This window comes from Thermobia domestica, chromosome 1 (assembly GCF_964235325.1).
Source record: "Thermobia domestica chromosome 1, izTheDome1.hap1.1, whole genome shotgun sequence".
NCBI classification, from domain to species: Eukaryota; Metazoa; Arthropoda; class Insecta; order Zygentoma; family Lepismatidae; genus Thermobia; species Thermobia domestica.
In genome coordinates this window covers 103,461,647-103,478,360 of record NC_137454.1, presented here as the reverse complement: position 1 = coordinate 103,478,360, position 16,714 = coordinate 103,461,647, and the positions used below count along the sequence as shown (strand labels likewise).

General features: G+C 32.2%; 1 protein-coding gene across 2 annotated transcripts in view; it reads right to left on the bottom strand.

Moving 5' to 3' along the window:
• Positions 1–530: 530 nt before the first annotated feature.
• LOC145687808 (dual specificity calcium/calmodulin-dependent 3',5'-cyclic nucleotide phosphodiesterase 1-like) overlaps positions 531–16,714 on the bottom strand; it is a 714,058-nt gene continuing 697,874 nt past the window's right edge. For both annotated transcript variants that reach the window (XM_081761233.1, XM_081761240.1), the window contains 3 exons: positions 12,828–12,977; positions 9,693–9,830; positions 531–1,971 (listed from right to left, as the gene is read on the bottom strand). In XM_081761233.1, the coding sequence (XP_081617359.1) occupies positions 1,889–1,971; positions 9,693–9,830; positions 12,828–12,977 (371 nt within the window). In that variant the 3' untranslated portion in view covers positions 531–1,888. The remainder of the gene's footprint in view (positions 1,972–9,692; positions 9,831–12,827; positions 12,978–16,714) is intronic.

The window sequence follows — 16,714 nt, the reverse complement described above, 5'->3', positions numbered from 1 at the left end:
AAATCAATATGACACTCATTTTAGGATTCTTAGTACCATTATAGATGAGTGATGGTTGATCTTAACAAAATGTGCCAGATTGTATCAGTGTTAAAATAAAATCATTTTTTTAAAATTCCTTGCAAAGTCTGTTAGTTCATAGTTAACTGCATTGTCAATGGATTTGTTGCTCGATATTTGCGTGTGTTTGGTTAAACACATCTTCCAACACAGAAAAGAATATACGGAAAAGTACGAAATAACATTATGGAATACTTTCCTGATTCACATCTATTGCAGCGTAATGTTTACGAAGATAATCTCAACTCTTGTGATCAATTAAAAAAAGACTCTTACAATAATCATCGAAGACAATGCACCATTGAAATTATATTCAAAGATTTTTTTTGTCACCAACATAAAGTATGATAATGTATGTCTTGTTGTACGTCAAGGCCAGTTCCAACATTTACGTATGTATGCACATGTAAATAGTGTATATACACTGACTTTTTGCTTACCCTCAGAACAAAGAAAAATGACAACACATGGTTCAAGGTTAATTCCTATTTTTATCTTTTGTTGTTTTTTTTAAGGATTAAGGCATCTACACTTTAATGAGTACAGTGTCAAAATACATATCTCACTTTAGGGATTTTTTCTCTTTTTTAGTTTGTACATCACTGAGCAGCTGACATATATGTATACATATGGATATAGATATATTTACGGTTTGTAAGCACAGCAACAGAGAGTTGTGTGTGTGTGTGTGTGAAAAGCATGGAAAAAGTTTGTTGTCTTGCTAATTTAAAACAGTTTCTGGTCAAGTAAGAAAGAATATATTTATATATAATATATATAAGCTTTTTAAGACAGTCTTTTTCTTTCTTTCTTATTTTTGGTCATTTTCTGTAATTGTTTTTAAAGGTAGTTGTGCTGTGAACTGCTGCTCTACAGAAGAGAAATAGACAACGACTGGCAACCATAATGATAAGACTTTTTTCAAAATCTTATTTTGTATAAGTCTGTACAAGAAGAAACGGTGACATATATATATATTTATATATATACTGTATATATAGCAATGACAAAACAGGGGTCACCGCTAAATACCCGCATTTCCGTAAAATTCTACAGGCACACTAAAAGAATAATAATAATAATAATAATATTAAAAGCCAGGATGATGATAATTTTTTCATGCGCTTTTTTTTGTCACATTAAAAACAACACAATTAATGGAACACTGGTACAGAACAAATATTTGCATAGTTTCTCTTTCTTTCTTTCTTGTTTGTTTTTTTTTCTTTGATCATTTAAAATAGTATTTATTGTTTATTTTGTTGGTTTAATTGGTAGCTACAGGAAAAAAATAGCCTTTCTCTGTCTATACGTTTTTGTTCTTTTGTTCACATTTTTTTTAAACACAAGTACAATTTGTTGGCTTTTTGGTACCCCACTTTTGAGTATCTTGCTTTTGTTGTTGTTGTTGCTGCTGCGGTTGTTGTTGTTGTGGGCATTTGAGTAACGCTTGCGCTTCAGGAACAACAGTTTGTTCTTTCTCTTTCACACGTTCACCACCATCACCATCACAAGTATCAGAGATCACTGCTGGTAACTGGTGCGATTTTATTGGTGTGCCTTCAACACTTGTTAATACTTGGTCATGTTTGATTTTGCTCTCTGTTGTAGCAGTAGTAGTAGTAATATTAGTAGAAGAACTTTCTTGGTGAGTCACTTTGATTGGACTGGTTGTGGGAGATTCTTCAGATTTCACCCGGCTGTACACAGGACAACATGTCCTTTGTAAATTTCTGTCCTCTTGTTTGGGTTTTGTAGCTGGAGATTCAGCATTACTTGGCTGATTCTCAGTCGCTCTCTCCTCTTTTTCAGCCGTTTGAAGCATGTGCTATTCTTCAGTAGTATTACTCGCTGACGGTGGAGGTGAGCCATCCTCTTCCGTCTTCTGAAGTTGTGCTCGCGCCTCAGCATCTATAACAGTGTAAAAATATTTATAATTATAAATTTACTCAGAGAAGTTCCACCCATCATATTTCAAAACATCAAATAAATTCACATTACATTGATTATATGCCTGGTGACAGGAAAATAAACCTCCTAAAGTTCTTTTGCGCGACACATCTCCAGATTAGTAGAATACGTGACACATTTGGCAATCTACACACTTCAAACGGTATGAGTGAGTGTTAAATTTCCTTAAACAGAAATATGGCTGTCAAATACTTGGAAGTACAAAATTTATAATATTTATTTACTTTTTTTTTTTTTTTTTTTTGTCAGCAGGCATATAATGTTTCTAATTCCAGTATTTAATGGTAGGGTAATTTTTTAAATGCCAAACAATAAATGTGAATATATAAAATGCGTCAATAGAATTTGTACTTTTTTTATTTTTCTGCGTTACTAGAATTAGTATGTTTGTATCTTTAGTAATTGGCCTTTGGTACAATGTAAAATTTCACGTGGACTTCGTCATCTTACTCAATAAAAATATAATGATAATAGTAATATAACTTGTCTCCCATATGTCAATTATGGAAGAAATTTACGAAGTAACGATAAAAAGCTGCACTTATTATGAAAGATATAATATATTAGGCAAAATTTAATTTTCGTATTTAACTATATTATAAAACGTGTTTAAAAAGTAAATTTTTATTTGTGCTAAATACTTTATTTTATTGTACTAAATACTGTGTTTTACGGACTGTAGAGTGAACTAGTTAATTAATAATAATCAGCATTTAAGTACAAGGCGTAGGCCTTGAATAACCTAACAGTAGGACGCACTTTTTTCTTCGAAAAATTGCTTCAAAAATTCAGGTGTGTCTTATATTCGAAATTAATATAAAAATGTTCAATATTTGATTTAAAATTCCTGCCAGTCTTAAAAATGGCCATACATTGATGCCGCGGGAAACCTATCTCTATGAGGTAACATTGGATTCAACTGGTAGCAGCAGTGCACTGATGCGACGAACATGAGTTGTGGGAATTTACAAGCTTGGTAACACTTGCTAATAAAAATGGCAAATATGTTACGGTATTAAAAAGAAAAAAAAATGTTGTTTTAAATATATTTATATGCAAACGTTAATCAATTACAGCTTCAGACCTATTATTATGACAATAAATTGAGGACTTTTTAATAAGATTGTCTTTAATGCCATGTATATTGATAAGAGATTCTGATGAGTAGAAATAAATATAAACATTATAAATTTAAATATAAACATAAAAAGAACCTTAAGAAAGATATTGAAAATGTTCATAGCGTAGCGCGTATTTAGTTCATAGAAAATCTGAAAGAAGGTCCCTTCGCTAGCACGTTTTCCAAGACAGGACATTCATCTTTGGCTCTATTTGTCTCCACTATTGGTAAGAATTCAACCCTCCATTAGTGTTAAGGGAAGATTTACGAGATACGAAACTAAATAACAATATTACGGTGGAATAGAAAACGGAAAAGGCGTCCATAGAACAGGTAATACTATTATTCTTGTAAAATATATCCAGGTAAGACAAAGTGACTGTAGCAATTCATTGTAGAAGCTATTGTTTTCTAGAAAATAGCAGAATTAATTTGAAAGAAAAACAGCTACGTGAATATTTTTGGATTTAAATAAAACTTTTAACATAGTATGTCTCGATATTTTACTTGAGATAAATAAATGAAATTGTTAGAAGGTAAGAGGTACTTCAGAAAATTGGTTCAAATCGTAGACCTATACATCCAATCGAAAAAAAAGTAACGCACACTGTTCACAAAACTGTCTATCATCTGAAACATTAGTTGAATGTAGTGTTCCACTGGGATCAATATTAGGATCTGTCTTACTCCTACGATACGTAGATGACGTTGGAAATTGCTGACTTTGACTTTATATGCTGGTCACACGAACCTACTCGTAAGTAAAGTATGATTGACGAACATTTAATGATAATAAACATATGGTAAACTTGTGTAGTAAACTTTCATACATGATATTCTTCTCTAGGATTATCATCAACTATGAATATGTACAACATTTAGAAAGAGTAAATTTCTTAGGTGTATCAAGTAATGGCAATTTAAAATGATATGTGAAAGATTCTGTCGGAAAGTAAGTAAACTAAGAGTATTTTCCTAAAAAAGGTATTAATGAAAATAATTTTCTACCTTTACATGTTTATATTACTTTACATTTTATTTAATTTTAAAATATTTAATAATATCCTGGGGCACTGAATATAAAATACCTATATCACATTATTTTGCTTTAAAAAATAGGCAGTAAGATATAACCGAACGAAAAATCAAACAGTTCCTACATATCAAAAATTAAAATTACGATAGATATCATGTATTTACTTGTTCAAAATAATAACATACACAAAACAAAATGCGTAAAACCAAAGAACACATAATGGAATGCACTTTAAGTTCTCTCGTGGCTATATGGTTAGCGTAATTGACTTGGGCGAGGAATATCTCTGTTCGATGCCCGGTGGGAGCGCATATGTTAAACTGTAGTCTCATGTCTGATATAGCCTCGTTGCTGAAAAGAGGCACTAAACTTCAAACTAACCAATCGACGCAAAAGAAAGAAAAGTTACTTTTTGTGCATTCTCTAATGCTTCCTAAGGTATATGAATAAGCTATTTACGAGTAATTTTCTACTAGTACATGGAGTTTAAAATATAATAATATTTATTATAGGGCATAGATCAAACACCAGTTAATATTCAATAAAGAAAATATGACAAATTTCCTGACTTCACAGGTTTGTTATTTGATAATAAAACTTACAAGAGTACTTAAACTTAGCTGGGCGGAGGAGCATAGGACCAAAAGAAAAAACATTTCTTTTGTTTCCATGTAACTGGATATATCTAAAGCCTGGGGGGTCAAAGTTTGCCTATAGCCAATGTATGTTAACCAGTTCTTAAAAAAATGTCGATATGTTAATAAAAAATAACTGTTTTAATCATGCAATTATTTGAAATATTACTTAATAACAATATCCGAGAAATAAAATAAAATATCTCGATTCACTAAACAGTAACAAATAGAGTGCTCGTTTATGTTGAAGTGGTTAACATGAAGCCTTAGTTTTCTATACAGAGTATGGGCACCAGCGGGTGAGAGTCTTGAAAGATGAAAAAAGGGAAGATGGTTAGAATCCGATTTTAAGTAGTGGATCTTGTCTATCTGAAACGGAAACGATGCTGAGAAAGGATCTTTATACTACAGTCATAAAAAAAAGAACCCTAATAAATGGATTAATAATGAATTAATTCGAAAACAGAATATTTGGAAGATATTTTCATGTTTGTTATTATTTGTAGATGAAGTATTGTCTTGCATGTATAGTTTGCGACGGAGAAATATCGATACTATTGCATTGCTCAAAGTTAGGAAATGAATTAGTTTAATAATAAACGGTTCGTAAGCTCGCCTTTCATAGAGAAAACTAGCGATTGGGCTGGCAGAGATAGCATGACTAGTTACTTTGTGCTATTATTCTAGTCCACAGTAAACACCCAAGAAACAAGCGAGTGGGTTGTTGCTCATGCCACTCCAATTGTCCAATTTTTCTGTGTTACTCCGTCGTTGTTCCATGTTCATGGTAATTACCTTGGTGTACATAAAATAATTGACAACCAATGGATGTACATAAGAGGACAAAGTTAAATCAAATTCCGTAACGTAGCTTCTGAATAGTGCTAGAAATTGCCAAATTTTTCGATCAAAAAATCCAATATATTTCAGTCAAAAATTTTCTTGTAGGCCTTATATCTGGAAAACTGCATATACTGTACCCAAACCCAAACTATCAGTTAACTCAGTATGATGTGCTTGTTCCGTAGAAAATACAAAAAACTCGATTTAAGGTCCGTTCAAAAATTTTGTGACTCCTGATCCAAAAACTAATTATTGGCCAAGATTACAACCTTTTGATCCATTCTTGGTTTTTCCTAATTTACTAAGAAATTAAAAAAAAAAAAAAAAAAAAAAACATATATCAGTCGAGAGATCTTATTAAATAAGATAAAATCATGTACGTCAGTATAACAATGAAAGCCACGAAAAGTTTTAAGGTAAAGCATACCCTCATGAAGTCCTTTATTATAACACAAATAGGATGACAGTAGACTATATGGTTAAGGAGATATGGTCCAAAATTATGATTAATTCTTAAATTTTAATGCATATTTTACAAAAATATTGTCCAAAGATACGACATATATCAGTTGATAACTTACATTAAGCTTAACAAAATGACAACTTAACAAAATAACAAAATTCTGATGCGTAGTTTCCGAGAAAATCGTAAAAACCAAACTTGTATGGCACTAAAATGAATCATTCAGTATTGATAATAATTTATAATTCTGCTGAAACAGACTTTATAGTTATATTTATGCAGCGTATATGTGAAGAAAAAGAAAAAAGATACTCTATTAAATATCATATTGTGTGTTCTCCTATGTTTATGATTCGATATTCATGTTCATATTTCATTTTCACCAATATTCATCAATCTGTTCCAAAACTAGAAGCCATGAGTTAAAGTTTACAGAGTAATCAGAATTTCATAATGTAGGTAGTTAGAATTCCATAATGTTCATCATTTTAATTAGTTTCAAACTACATAGTTCTAATATAAATGTACAAATGCAACAAAAAAAGTACGGATATAACCATATAAATACATAAATAGTGTATTCAAAGTAATGAATTATTAGAACCATCTATAGAATATCACAATTAAACAGAAATATATATTTGACATGGAATAGAAATTTTAAATAACATTAACAATAAATAAATAAATAAATAAATAAAATAACATATCAGCTGGAAGGTAGCATCTCAGGGAGAAAGCTTTTGTAACGGAACGGGTCGTTGTATATGGAATTATAGATTTTCATTCCTCTGATTATGGATTATAAGTATTACTACTGTTTTGTAGAAAAGTATGAAACTAGATGCTTTACAGTGTACTTTTCTCCTATTATTCTGATCTGTAGTGTAAAAATAAGATTTTAGTTTTGAATTCTGATTCACGAGATAAATTAACGACGAAATGGACTTGTAAGAAGCAAATCTACTTTCTGAAAAGTGTGACAAAACGGAACCTAATAATTTGGTACGTTGAAGCAAAGGAAAACCAAATCGTCGCTATCGTGAAGTCGTCGATAATAAGTACTGCTTATTCAACAATATTATTAGCGTTCTGCGAATATATCCAAAATTGAAACATGAAACATATAAACAATTAATAAATTACATTGAGCTGAAGAAAATTATATGGAAAAGGGTAAATCCTCATGCGCGGTTTTCGAGAAAATAGAAAAAAAGTCTATTTTTCTGTAAACTTAAAAATTGTAGCCTGTACAATAATCAAGCCACTTCTTAAGATCAAACTGATATTAAAGAGTATACACTAGTCAAACTTTTTTTTTAATAATTATACTAACAAAATGACAATATACAGGATGACTAATAAGATATAGCTTAAAAATTATGATTAACTCTTTTACATTTTAATTTTTGTATAACTGTAATATTATCCAAAGATAAGATATTTATATCAATCGATAGATTATACCAAGATTAATGAAGTGACATGGTTGAAGGTGTGAATTATCATACGTAGTATCATATTTGAGAAAATCGAGATAATGAAGGAATTTTTGTGGCGTTAAAATGTTCGTTCGTTGCCAATCTGATGCAGTTGATAGTTTTTAGATAGTCGAATATATTTTAATTATTAATTTACGTAGTGTATAAAAAATATAAATTTTTAAGAAGCGGATTGTATTTATTGTTGCCGTAGTATATAAAAAATATGCATTTTTAAGAAGCGAATTGTATCTATTGTTGTCATAGTCCATAAAAAATATGAACCTTTAAGAAGAGGATTGTATCTGTTGTTGACGTAGTATATATATAAAAAAAAAAAATATATGAACCTTTAAGAAGAGGATTGTATCTGTTGTTGACGTAGTATATAAAAAAAAATATGAACCTTTAAGAAGCGGATTGCATCTGTTGTTGTTGTAGTGCATAAAAATACGAATCTTTAAGAAGCGGATTGTATCTATTGTTGTTTGATTTCTTCTAACAATGATGCATATACTACTTGTAAGATTTACAAGAAGTTATATACTGAAGTTGTGGGCTTCGTAAATAGAAAACTGATTTTTCTATTGTGTGAAGTATGAAAGGAGTGTCGTCACAATATTTTAGGCTAAGAGAAACTTTTGACGTACGAAACAATCGTTACTTTTAATTTAGAATTTCTAATTATTAATTTGTATTTCAAAATAGGCGTTTACATAAAAGCATATTACTATTATAATTATCTGAAATCACAAATGAAGCTAGGAAACTGTTAGGGTTTTGTAAATTAAGATTTGGAATTATCTAGAAGCATCGGATAAGGTGTTACACAGGAATAATTGGACAAGGTATTAAGTTGTAAGAACAATTGAAGGACGTTACCATGTAACTTATATATTCTGTAGTTGGTGAATGTCTAGAATGAGCCAAAAGCGGATGAACTTATTGTTAGGTTTGTTGTGAGTGGCTGTGTTTATTGAAAGGTTTCCATGTTTAGGTGTGATTCGATTTAGATTATGAATACTGATATGTTAATGTTGGAATTAGGGGAAACGGTTAGGTAAAAACAACGAAAAGATAAAGTTGCTGAAATGAAATTATTCCTGAACCTTAGTGATTGGAATAATGTACGTTTAGGTATTAAAGGTTAATGATAGTCCGGGAATAGTTTCAACGTTCATTGGTAGTCACTAGTAAGATTGATAAAGTTAAAGTAATAGTTTGCTGTTAAAACATTACTCAACAGAAACTTTTTGTGGTTTCAATGTTCTTGTTATCAACAATATTACTTATGTTTGTAATGCAGTCAATGAATAGGAATTTCACCCAAAATATTAACTTACTATACAAAAATGTGTCACAATATTTTGGGGGCAGATTCCTCACCTCAAAATAAGGAAAAAACTTCATATGAACCTGTGCTTAAAAGTAAATAGTTTGGGAGTTATATTGTGCCGAAAACGGGAAACAAGTGAATTTTAAAAGTTCATAGATCCATTATTATGGACTAGTGGAGTCAAGACATCACTGAGGAACTGGTATGTGAATTATACAAATATCCATTTCTAAGAATGCTCCAGTACTTACACACTAATTTTTAGAGAGGTAGATGGAGAGTGATCAAGTACTCCCAAACAGCCTTTCTAAAAATGGTTGTGCAAGTACCGGAGCTTCTGAAAGATGGATATTAAGATAGTTCAAACACTAGTTCCTCAGTGATGTCTTGACCCGACTATGATCAGTCCTATAGTAGTGGAACTATGGACCTTTAAAGTTCATTTTTTCACATTTTTCGGCTACGAAACTATGCAACTACGAAACTATGCACTTCCTACCATAGATCCATATGAATGTTTGTCTTATTTTGATATGAGCAATCAATTCCCAAATTATTATGACAAATTTTTCTAACACCATGTATAATAATTTATTGTTACAAATCTTACTAATTTAAGTTATTTTTTTTTTAAATATTCTCTTTTTGTTATTTTAAAATTAGAGTACAAAATTAGTTTTTAAATCTACATTGTTTTTAATTATATTAAGAGAATAACGCCAAATATATATATAAGGTTATATATACCTTTAGCTGCCTGTTCCTTCCATTTAGATTTGTTCTCAGCAAGACACGTGACCCATGGCTTCTTAATCCTAAATTTTGATTCTGTGCTTGCGGACCTCCAAGAGGGTTTGAAAGCCGATTCCTTACTAGCTATTGCACCTATAATATAACAATAAAATATACAAATAAATGACTCATTTTTCCATTTATACATTTATGTGTACTATATTGTATTTCTTATTTTTATTCTATACAAAATTTATACTTGTTTTATTGAATATGTGTCTTGAATTAGCAGAAAATACTTAAATTACGATACGTTTAGTACCGTTGTATATAGTAGAGAGAGAAAAAAGTATTGGCGATTTAAGTGTTTGTTTCCTCACATTTTCTTTTCTTTTCTTTCTTTCTTTCTTTTTCTTTTTCTTTTTTTTTTGTAATTGTAACATCGAAATGAATACAATTAATCCAATAGAAACTTTTGTACACTAAATGAAACATGTTTTAGTTCAAGTTACTGCAAATAGTTCTAATACCGATTTTTTCACGTCCAAGTAAAGTAACATTATTTTGAATGATTGCATTTATTTTACTTTAGATTTCTGAGGGTTTGAGTTAAAAAAGAAATTAAAGAAAACCCTTCCCTGACAAATAAAAAACGAATACCTCTTATCATAATCATCATCATCATCATAGGTATTCTGCCCTTATTGGCAGGTCACTTGCTACAACTAAGAAGCTTCCATGCTCCACGGTCTTCCGCTAAGTTCTTCTTCTTCACATACGATTTTTCTGTTTTGATATAGTCCATTAATTGTAGTCTCCTTCGCCCCTTCCCTCTCTTTCCTGCCACCATACTCTCTAGCACGTCCCTCATTATACAGTTCCTTCTTAGTCTATATCCCAACGAGTTTCTCTTCCTTTTCTTAATAATATCTAAAATTGTTCTTTTCCCCCCTACAATTTCTAATACTTCTTATTCGTATACTGCTTGACCCAACTAATTCGCTCCATTCTTCTTCATATCATAATAGATGAATATTTTTTTATGTACTTGCTTTAGACGTTCCCGTTCTTATGGCTTTTCTTTAAAAAAATATATAATTTGTTCTTAAAATGTACTTCATTGTACTGTAGTTTTTTTTTTAAATCTATCGGAATGAGAGGATTAAAAACAGTATTCAATTCTTGTTTCTCTTTAAAATAGACTAAAACATTGATTTTTATGTTTATATTATTTCCATCTTCCAAAACTTTCACTCCGGTCGCTACTTTCCCGTTCTTATTTTGGAACTGTCATCGTTGTACTCTACTATTTCCTACAAATTTCCATTCATTTTATCTTTCTATACATTTCTTTATGGTTCTCTACTTTTTCTAAGTTTCTTACATTTTCTTTTGTAGAAACCTTCTTCTTCTGCTCTTGTGTTTTACTTCGTAATTCACTATTTAACTTTCAGTATATTCCTTTGCTTTCTTGGGTACAGATGTTTAGAGACCTTAATTTCTTTCACATGTTCCCACACTTCTTAGCTATTTCATAGTACACTACTACTGGCTTTGTATCCTGATGCTTGCAAAGGCTAATGCGTTCATTCCGAAGTTACATAATTCGAATTTTAAAACAAATATTTCTTATTCTCTCAACTTTCAATTTTTTAATATTCAACTTCTTGTTTCCTAATTTCTTTCTTGCTACAGGCCAGCATGAGGTTATGAGCTGAGGTGTCGCTAGGAGAGCTTTCTCGTTCTTATTCCGATATATTTCCGAAACCGTAACCTAATTTATTTGATATTTGTCTGTTCATCTGTTGGAGGTTTTCGTGCCCTTCTTCTCTTAAACCAGTTGTGAGTGAGCTCTGGATGTAAAAATTAACTATCTTCCTTTCTAAATTACCTTCCCATTCATATTTACATATTACACTACTGCGCTGTCCTTTACCACAACAGTAAAACCTCTTCAATTACAATGGCACATGGCACGACTTTCCTCTCTGTCTGTGATTTCTTTCTTCAGTTGTGCATGCAGTTTTCTCCATCCCGTCTTATCAACATTATATTGTCATTAACAAGCTCTTTTCTCAGTACTCTCTCTTTCTAGGCCGGTAGCCAACCCAAAAATTTAGGGTGGGCCCGTTGGAAGTTAGGGGAGGCCCGATCCAACCATATTATAGTTCATTTGCAAGTCTACTGTGAAAATTTTAGGGGGGGAGGCAGTAAAAATTTGGCAGTGCTATAAAGTAGAGTATGAAAAGGAAGCGCTATAACAGTATGTTTCGGGGAGACAAACAACGTGCCTGGATCAGGATTGAAATGGCATGTGGACGTAGTGACAATGATGTTATTAGAGACATTGTGACAATCTTTCTGCTAAAATGAAGGAACCAATTCACGGGAAACACTACGACACAAGAGATTCTATCCGTGCCATATGGCCGTTCCTACGGGTCATCGACAATGATTGACGTTCTGATGATGTATGACTATTTCTGCGTGTGGCAGAAGGTGATATAAATGGCAGACCATTGTATTGAAAGAATGTAACAGGTGTTCTTCTGTGCATAAAGCCAGGTATGAATTATAACAATGTTGTCAACACCTTTTATCCAGCTCTTGTAATTCAGATGCGATCCCAACAATAATTTGAACCTTGCGAATGTACAACATTGTTTTAGTTATTCTCAGTAAATATGTAGTTTCTCGGTTGTCACATTAAATTGTAAAGACTTATTTAATAAAATAATACTGGTCATTCATCTCTCTTTGAAAATTCATGCACTCTTGCTTGCAGGAATTAAATCAAACAAAGGGGGATTTGCTCTGGAAAATTGAGATCATTATTTAGAGCTAAAGTATTAGATTTTTCTACACACGATTGAAAAAGTATGGCCTTCCGAAGCAAGATGAGTGATCAAATATTTTCTGAAGAAGACTGTACATAGATTCGAGTCTCATATAGCCTCGGAGCTGCAAACTTATGTTAAACTCCAATCCATTGGAAAGAAGCTTACTAAATATTTCAATTCAATAGTTTTCCGTTTATAGATATACTGAATGGAAGAATACACAAGTTATTAAGCGAAACACACGAACATACTACATATGAGCTAAATACAAAGAAACATAATAAAATATACGAAAATCCGATGACCTTACCATTTTTTGATTTTGTGGTAATTTCACGTTCTTCTGATATAGTTTCTCGAGCACCTCCAGTTTTAGAAGTTGTATGCATTGGGGCTAATATTGTTTCTAACATTTCACTACATATTCCCATACTTGGTTCCACAATAAATTCGATAAAACCTGTAAAAGAATTAACATACATCATGATTCTGCACTAAACATACGAAACAGAAATAGACAGTTTTAATATACAACTCAAAAATAATGAGGAAAGAACACAATTTTGACAGTATGATACTAACTTCGCTAAACTCATCCCACACTGTTTTGAATTTTAGTAACTTAAAGGTGATATTAAAAATGTGGAGTGAACAGATGAACTAATAATCGTTCGTAAGACATTTTGTATAGTGTATCAATTTGTAGGTACCAAACAATTATGACGTATGCGTCACAAATCACGCACCCAAATATTTGGCCTATAAGAAAAGGGTTGAATTTGGCTATTAGTTTATTTAATAGCATTTTGTAGATACAAGGTGGCACCGAGCCGACTGACACATTTCGAACTTGAATATTGTGCACGCGTTGGCGAGGTGGGAACTGAAAGAGGAGAGAACGCCACGTTATATGGTCAGATGCATTGGATCACAGAACTTCTTGTTACTTCAGTTCATAGTTATTACGAACCTAAGTTTGTGCCAGAACTCCGAAACTTTAATGTTGGTCGACTTAGTAAGGTTCAGTCTCGAAATACCATATTGGCTTGGGTAAAGAAGTTTGAAGACACTGGTAGTGTGTTGAAGGTGAAGCATGGAGCTCCAAGAACGGTGTGAACTCATGAGAACGTGCAAACCAACATTCAAGTTTTGTCTAAAAAAAAGTTGCACTTCTGGCAATAAATCAATATGGGGCAGCTTTTCGGCCAGTAACCCTCAAGGACATGCTCGATTATAACCATCAAAATCATCATCAATATAACCATTATCAATGAACGAAGTTCGGTTATTCTGTCTGAAATAATCTTTTTAAAAAATCAGCTTATGATGAAAGATAACGTGTACACATTATATTGATACTGAACATTAAAAAAAATTACAAGAGCCTCGGTTGATATTGAAAATTAAACGAACAGCGTCAAGTAAGATGAATTTATCAAAATTAAATTACTAATGTTACGCGCAGTAGTTTCTATCTGCTCTAAGAATCCTTTTACGTGTTCCTTTTTCAGTATGTAAAACGATATATAATAATTAGAGACCTTTATAAAATATTATTATTATTAAGAATCTTTGAAATCTAGTTTTGCGCGCGAGCGAGCGTACTGCATGTGTATGATCTTCAGCAAGAAAAGAAGAAAAACATCCTTTTGAGAATTTCAATTATCTTGAATGCTTTCCCTTTCATCTTTTCTGCTAAGAATCGAAAAAAAAAAGTCTTCAGCGTCTGGTTAGTTTAGTGGTTTCTTTGTAAAACTGCTGTTTGTTCCGCGCGTCGAATAATTAGTATATTGCAGCAGCACTCACGGTACTTAATATCTTAAGAGAAAAGTAAAGCAAGGAAAGATGAAAAGAAAGAAAGAAAGAAAGAGGACGAAAAGCAATTTCAACAGACGATGAACTAAAGGAAAAGGAAGGAAGAACGTGAAGAGGAGAGAAAATCGTTAATTTGTAAAAAGAAGAAACTGAGGCAATGTGTTCTCAAAGTTTTATTTTTTAGTGGTTTGGGCAAACTTCAAAACAGCGTTGCCTCAACGTTGACTTAACTGCTTAACACTATTAAAAAGCACTTGAGAATCAAATCTGCACTATAAAGTGATAGTGTCAATATCATTTATGATATGTATAATGAAGAACAAACCTTACTTTTATATAGTCAGAAATTCTTAACATACCCGGTAGTAAGTTATTTTACACTACGTCAGCGAATCATTTTACTAACAACGAACGGGCATGAAAGTGTCATCCGGACATCCAAATCAAACCTAGTCTATTCAATAAACATAACAAAGATATGTTCATGCAGACAAAATTAGGCGCCATGGACTGGAGTAAGTAAGTCCCTTGGGTCCGTCAACCCAAGAAGTATAAAGAAAATCGTAGACTCGCAGTGAAATAGCTCTTGCATCAACACTGTTCATTGAAAAGTCATGGTTTATAGTTCATTCTCTTCAGCATGAAACAAACTTTCCAGGGGTGCTATGTATTGGGGCTCATAATGTATCTGAACAGGGAAATGGGGAGAATGTCGGGAAAATTCTCCCCAGAAATCCCTTTAATCAACTTTGGCCCCCTAAGGCAGGGGCGTAAATAGGAGCCCCGCAAACCCCGAATTGCGGGGGCGCCAAGCCATCAAGAGGCCACCAAATCGTGAAGTGGGACATAGAGAAGGGGCCTCACTGTCTGCGGGGAGGCCCCCAAGCCTTTAGTTACGCCACTGCCCTAAGGAATGGCCCTGGGTAAAAGCACACAATCCAAATGTATCTCGAAAAATACTATAGGGGATAAGAAATGTATGTACGAAGTTTTGTTTTGATAGACGGAATAGGTATGAAGTGGAGGTTGTATACCAATACGCTCTGTACATACAAAACCGAACGTATTAACTGACCTATAAAGAGAACATATTATTTATCCTGATATGAAGCTTTTACTCCGTTGTCCATGCCACCTAACTTTTTGTGTATGAACACATCTTTGTTATGTTTGTCGAATGGACTAGGTTTGATTCGAATGTCCGGATGACACGTTCATGTCCGTTCCTTGCAAGAACTCAACATTTTGTTCATAGTTCAGTTACACAAGGATTTGTCATCTCGTTCTAACCCCGACCGACACTCACTTGATAGAACAGAGGAAAAGCTAGTGCATTGCATACTTTCATATCCCTTAAATTTCTTATACAGTACATTTTACTGAAAAGTTATACAATATGCAATAATCTCGTTCATAAAGGCAATTTCTTAGAAAAAAAGATAATTTATTTCATTTCATGTCCTGGAGTACGCTATAAGGAAAATCAAAGATAGCAACCAGGGCCTAGAGTTGAACGGTGTTCACCAGGTTATGGCGTATGCTGATGATGTAAATTTAATAGGGGATGATAGGAGAACAATACAAAGAAATTTAGAGGTCTTATTAAACGCTTGCAGTACAACGACTTATCAAAAAGATATTCGTAAACCTGGTTCGTTTGCTGAGATAAAAATCCGAAGTGGTAGTAATTCTTTGGCATAAAAATATGAGCTTCGATATTTAAATACCATTAATCTCACCTTTTTAATAAAACTGACAACGTCTATAAACGATGTTAAACTGGTTTATTATTTGATATAACTTATAATATCCTTTTCTTAAAACTGTTAAGTACACAAACTCACTGACTAGGTAACCATAAAACATGTCCATATCATCAACTATCCCATAATAATCACTTACATATATTAAAAACATTCTTCTTTTGTTAATATGAAATGAACATTCTACTAAGTATAGTGCATATGTATGAGTACTTTCTGCCCAAGGTACAGGTAAATATTACACAAACCAAAGTATTTTGTTGTATAAAAATGTCGCTCGACAAAGGGACTGAATATAAAAGTCATGAGTAGGCTTGGCTTTTATCTTCAAGAACCACTGGTCCGTTTACATTAGTGTTCTTATATTATATATGTCCATCATATTTTGATCGCACCTTGTATATCTATTCATTATATTTCACATATACATATATATATAAATACATTCGTAACAACTCTTTCATTTCATCAATATTTATCTTTAATTACATTAATTATATTTATTTAATTATTATCCACTATATTATTAATATATTTCCTTATTAAAATATCGTCGCTTATTTAATTAATCGTCGACGGGTGCGATTTCGAAAAATGTAAAGGACAAACGTGGGTTACA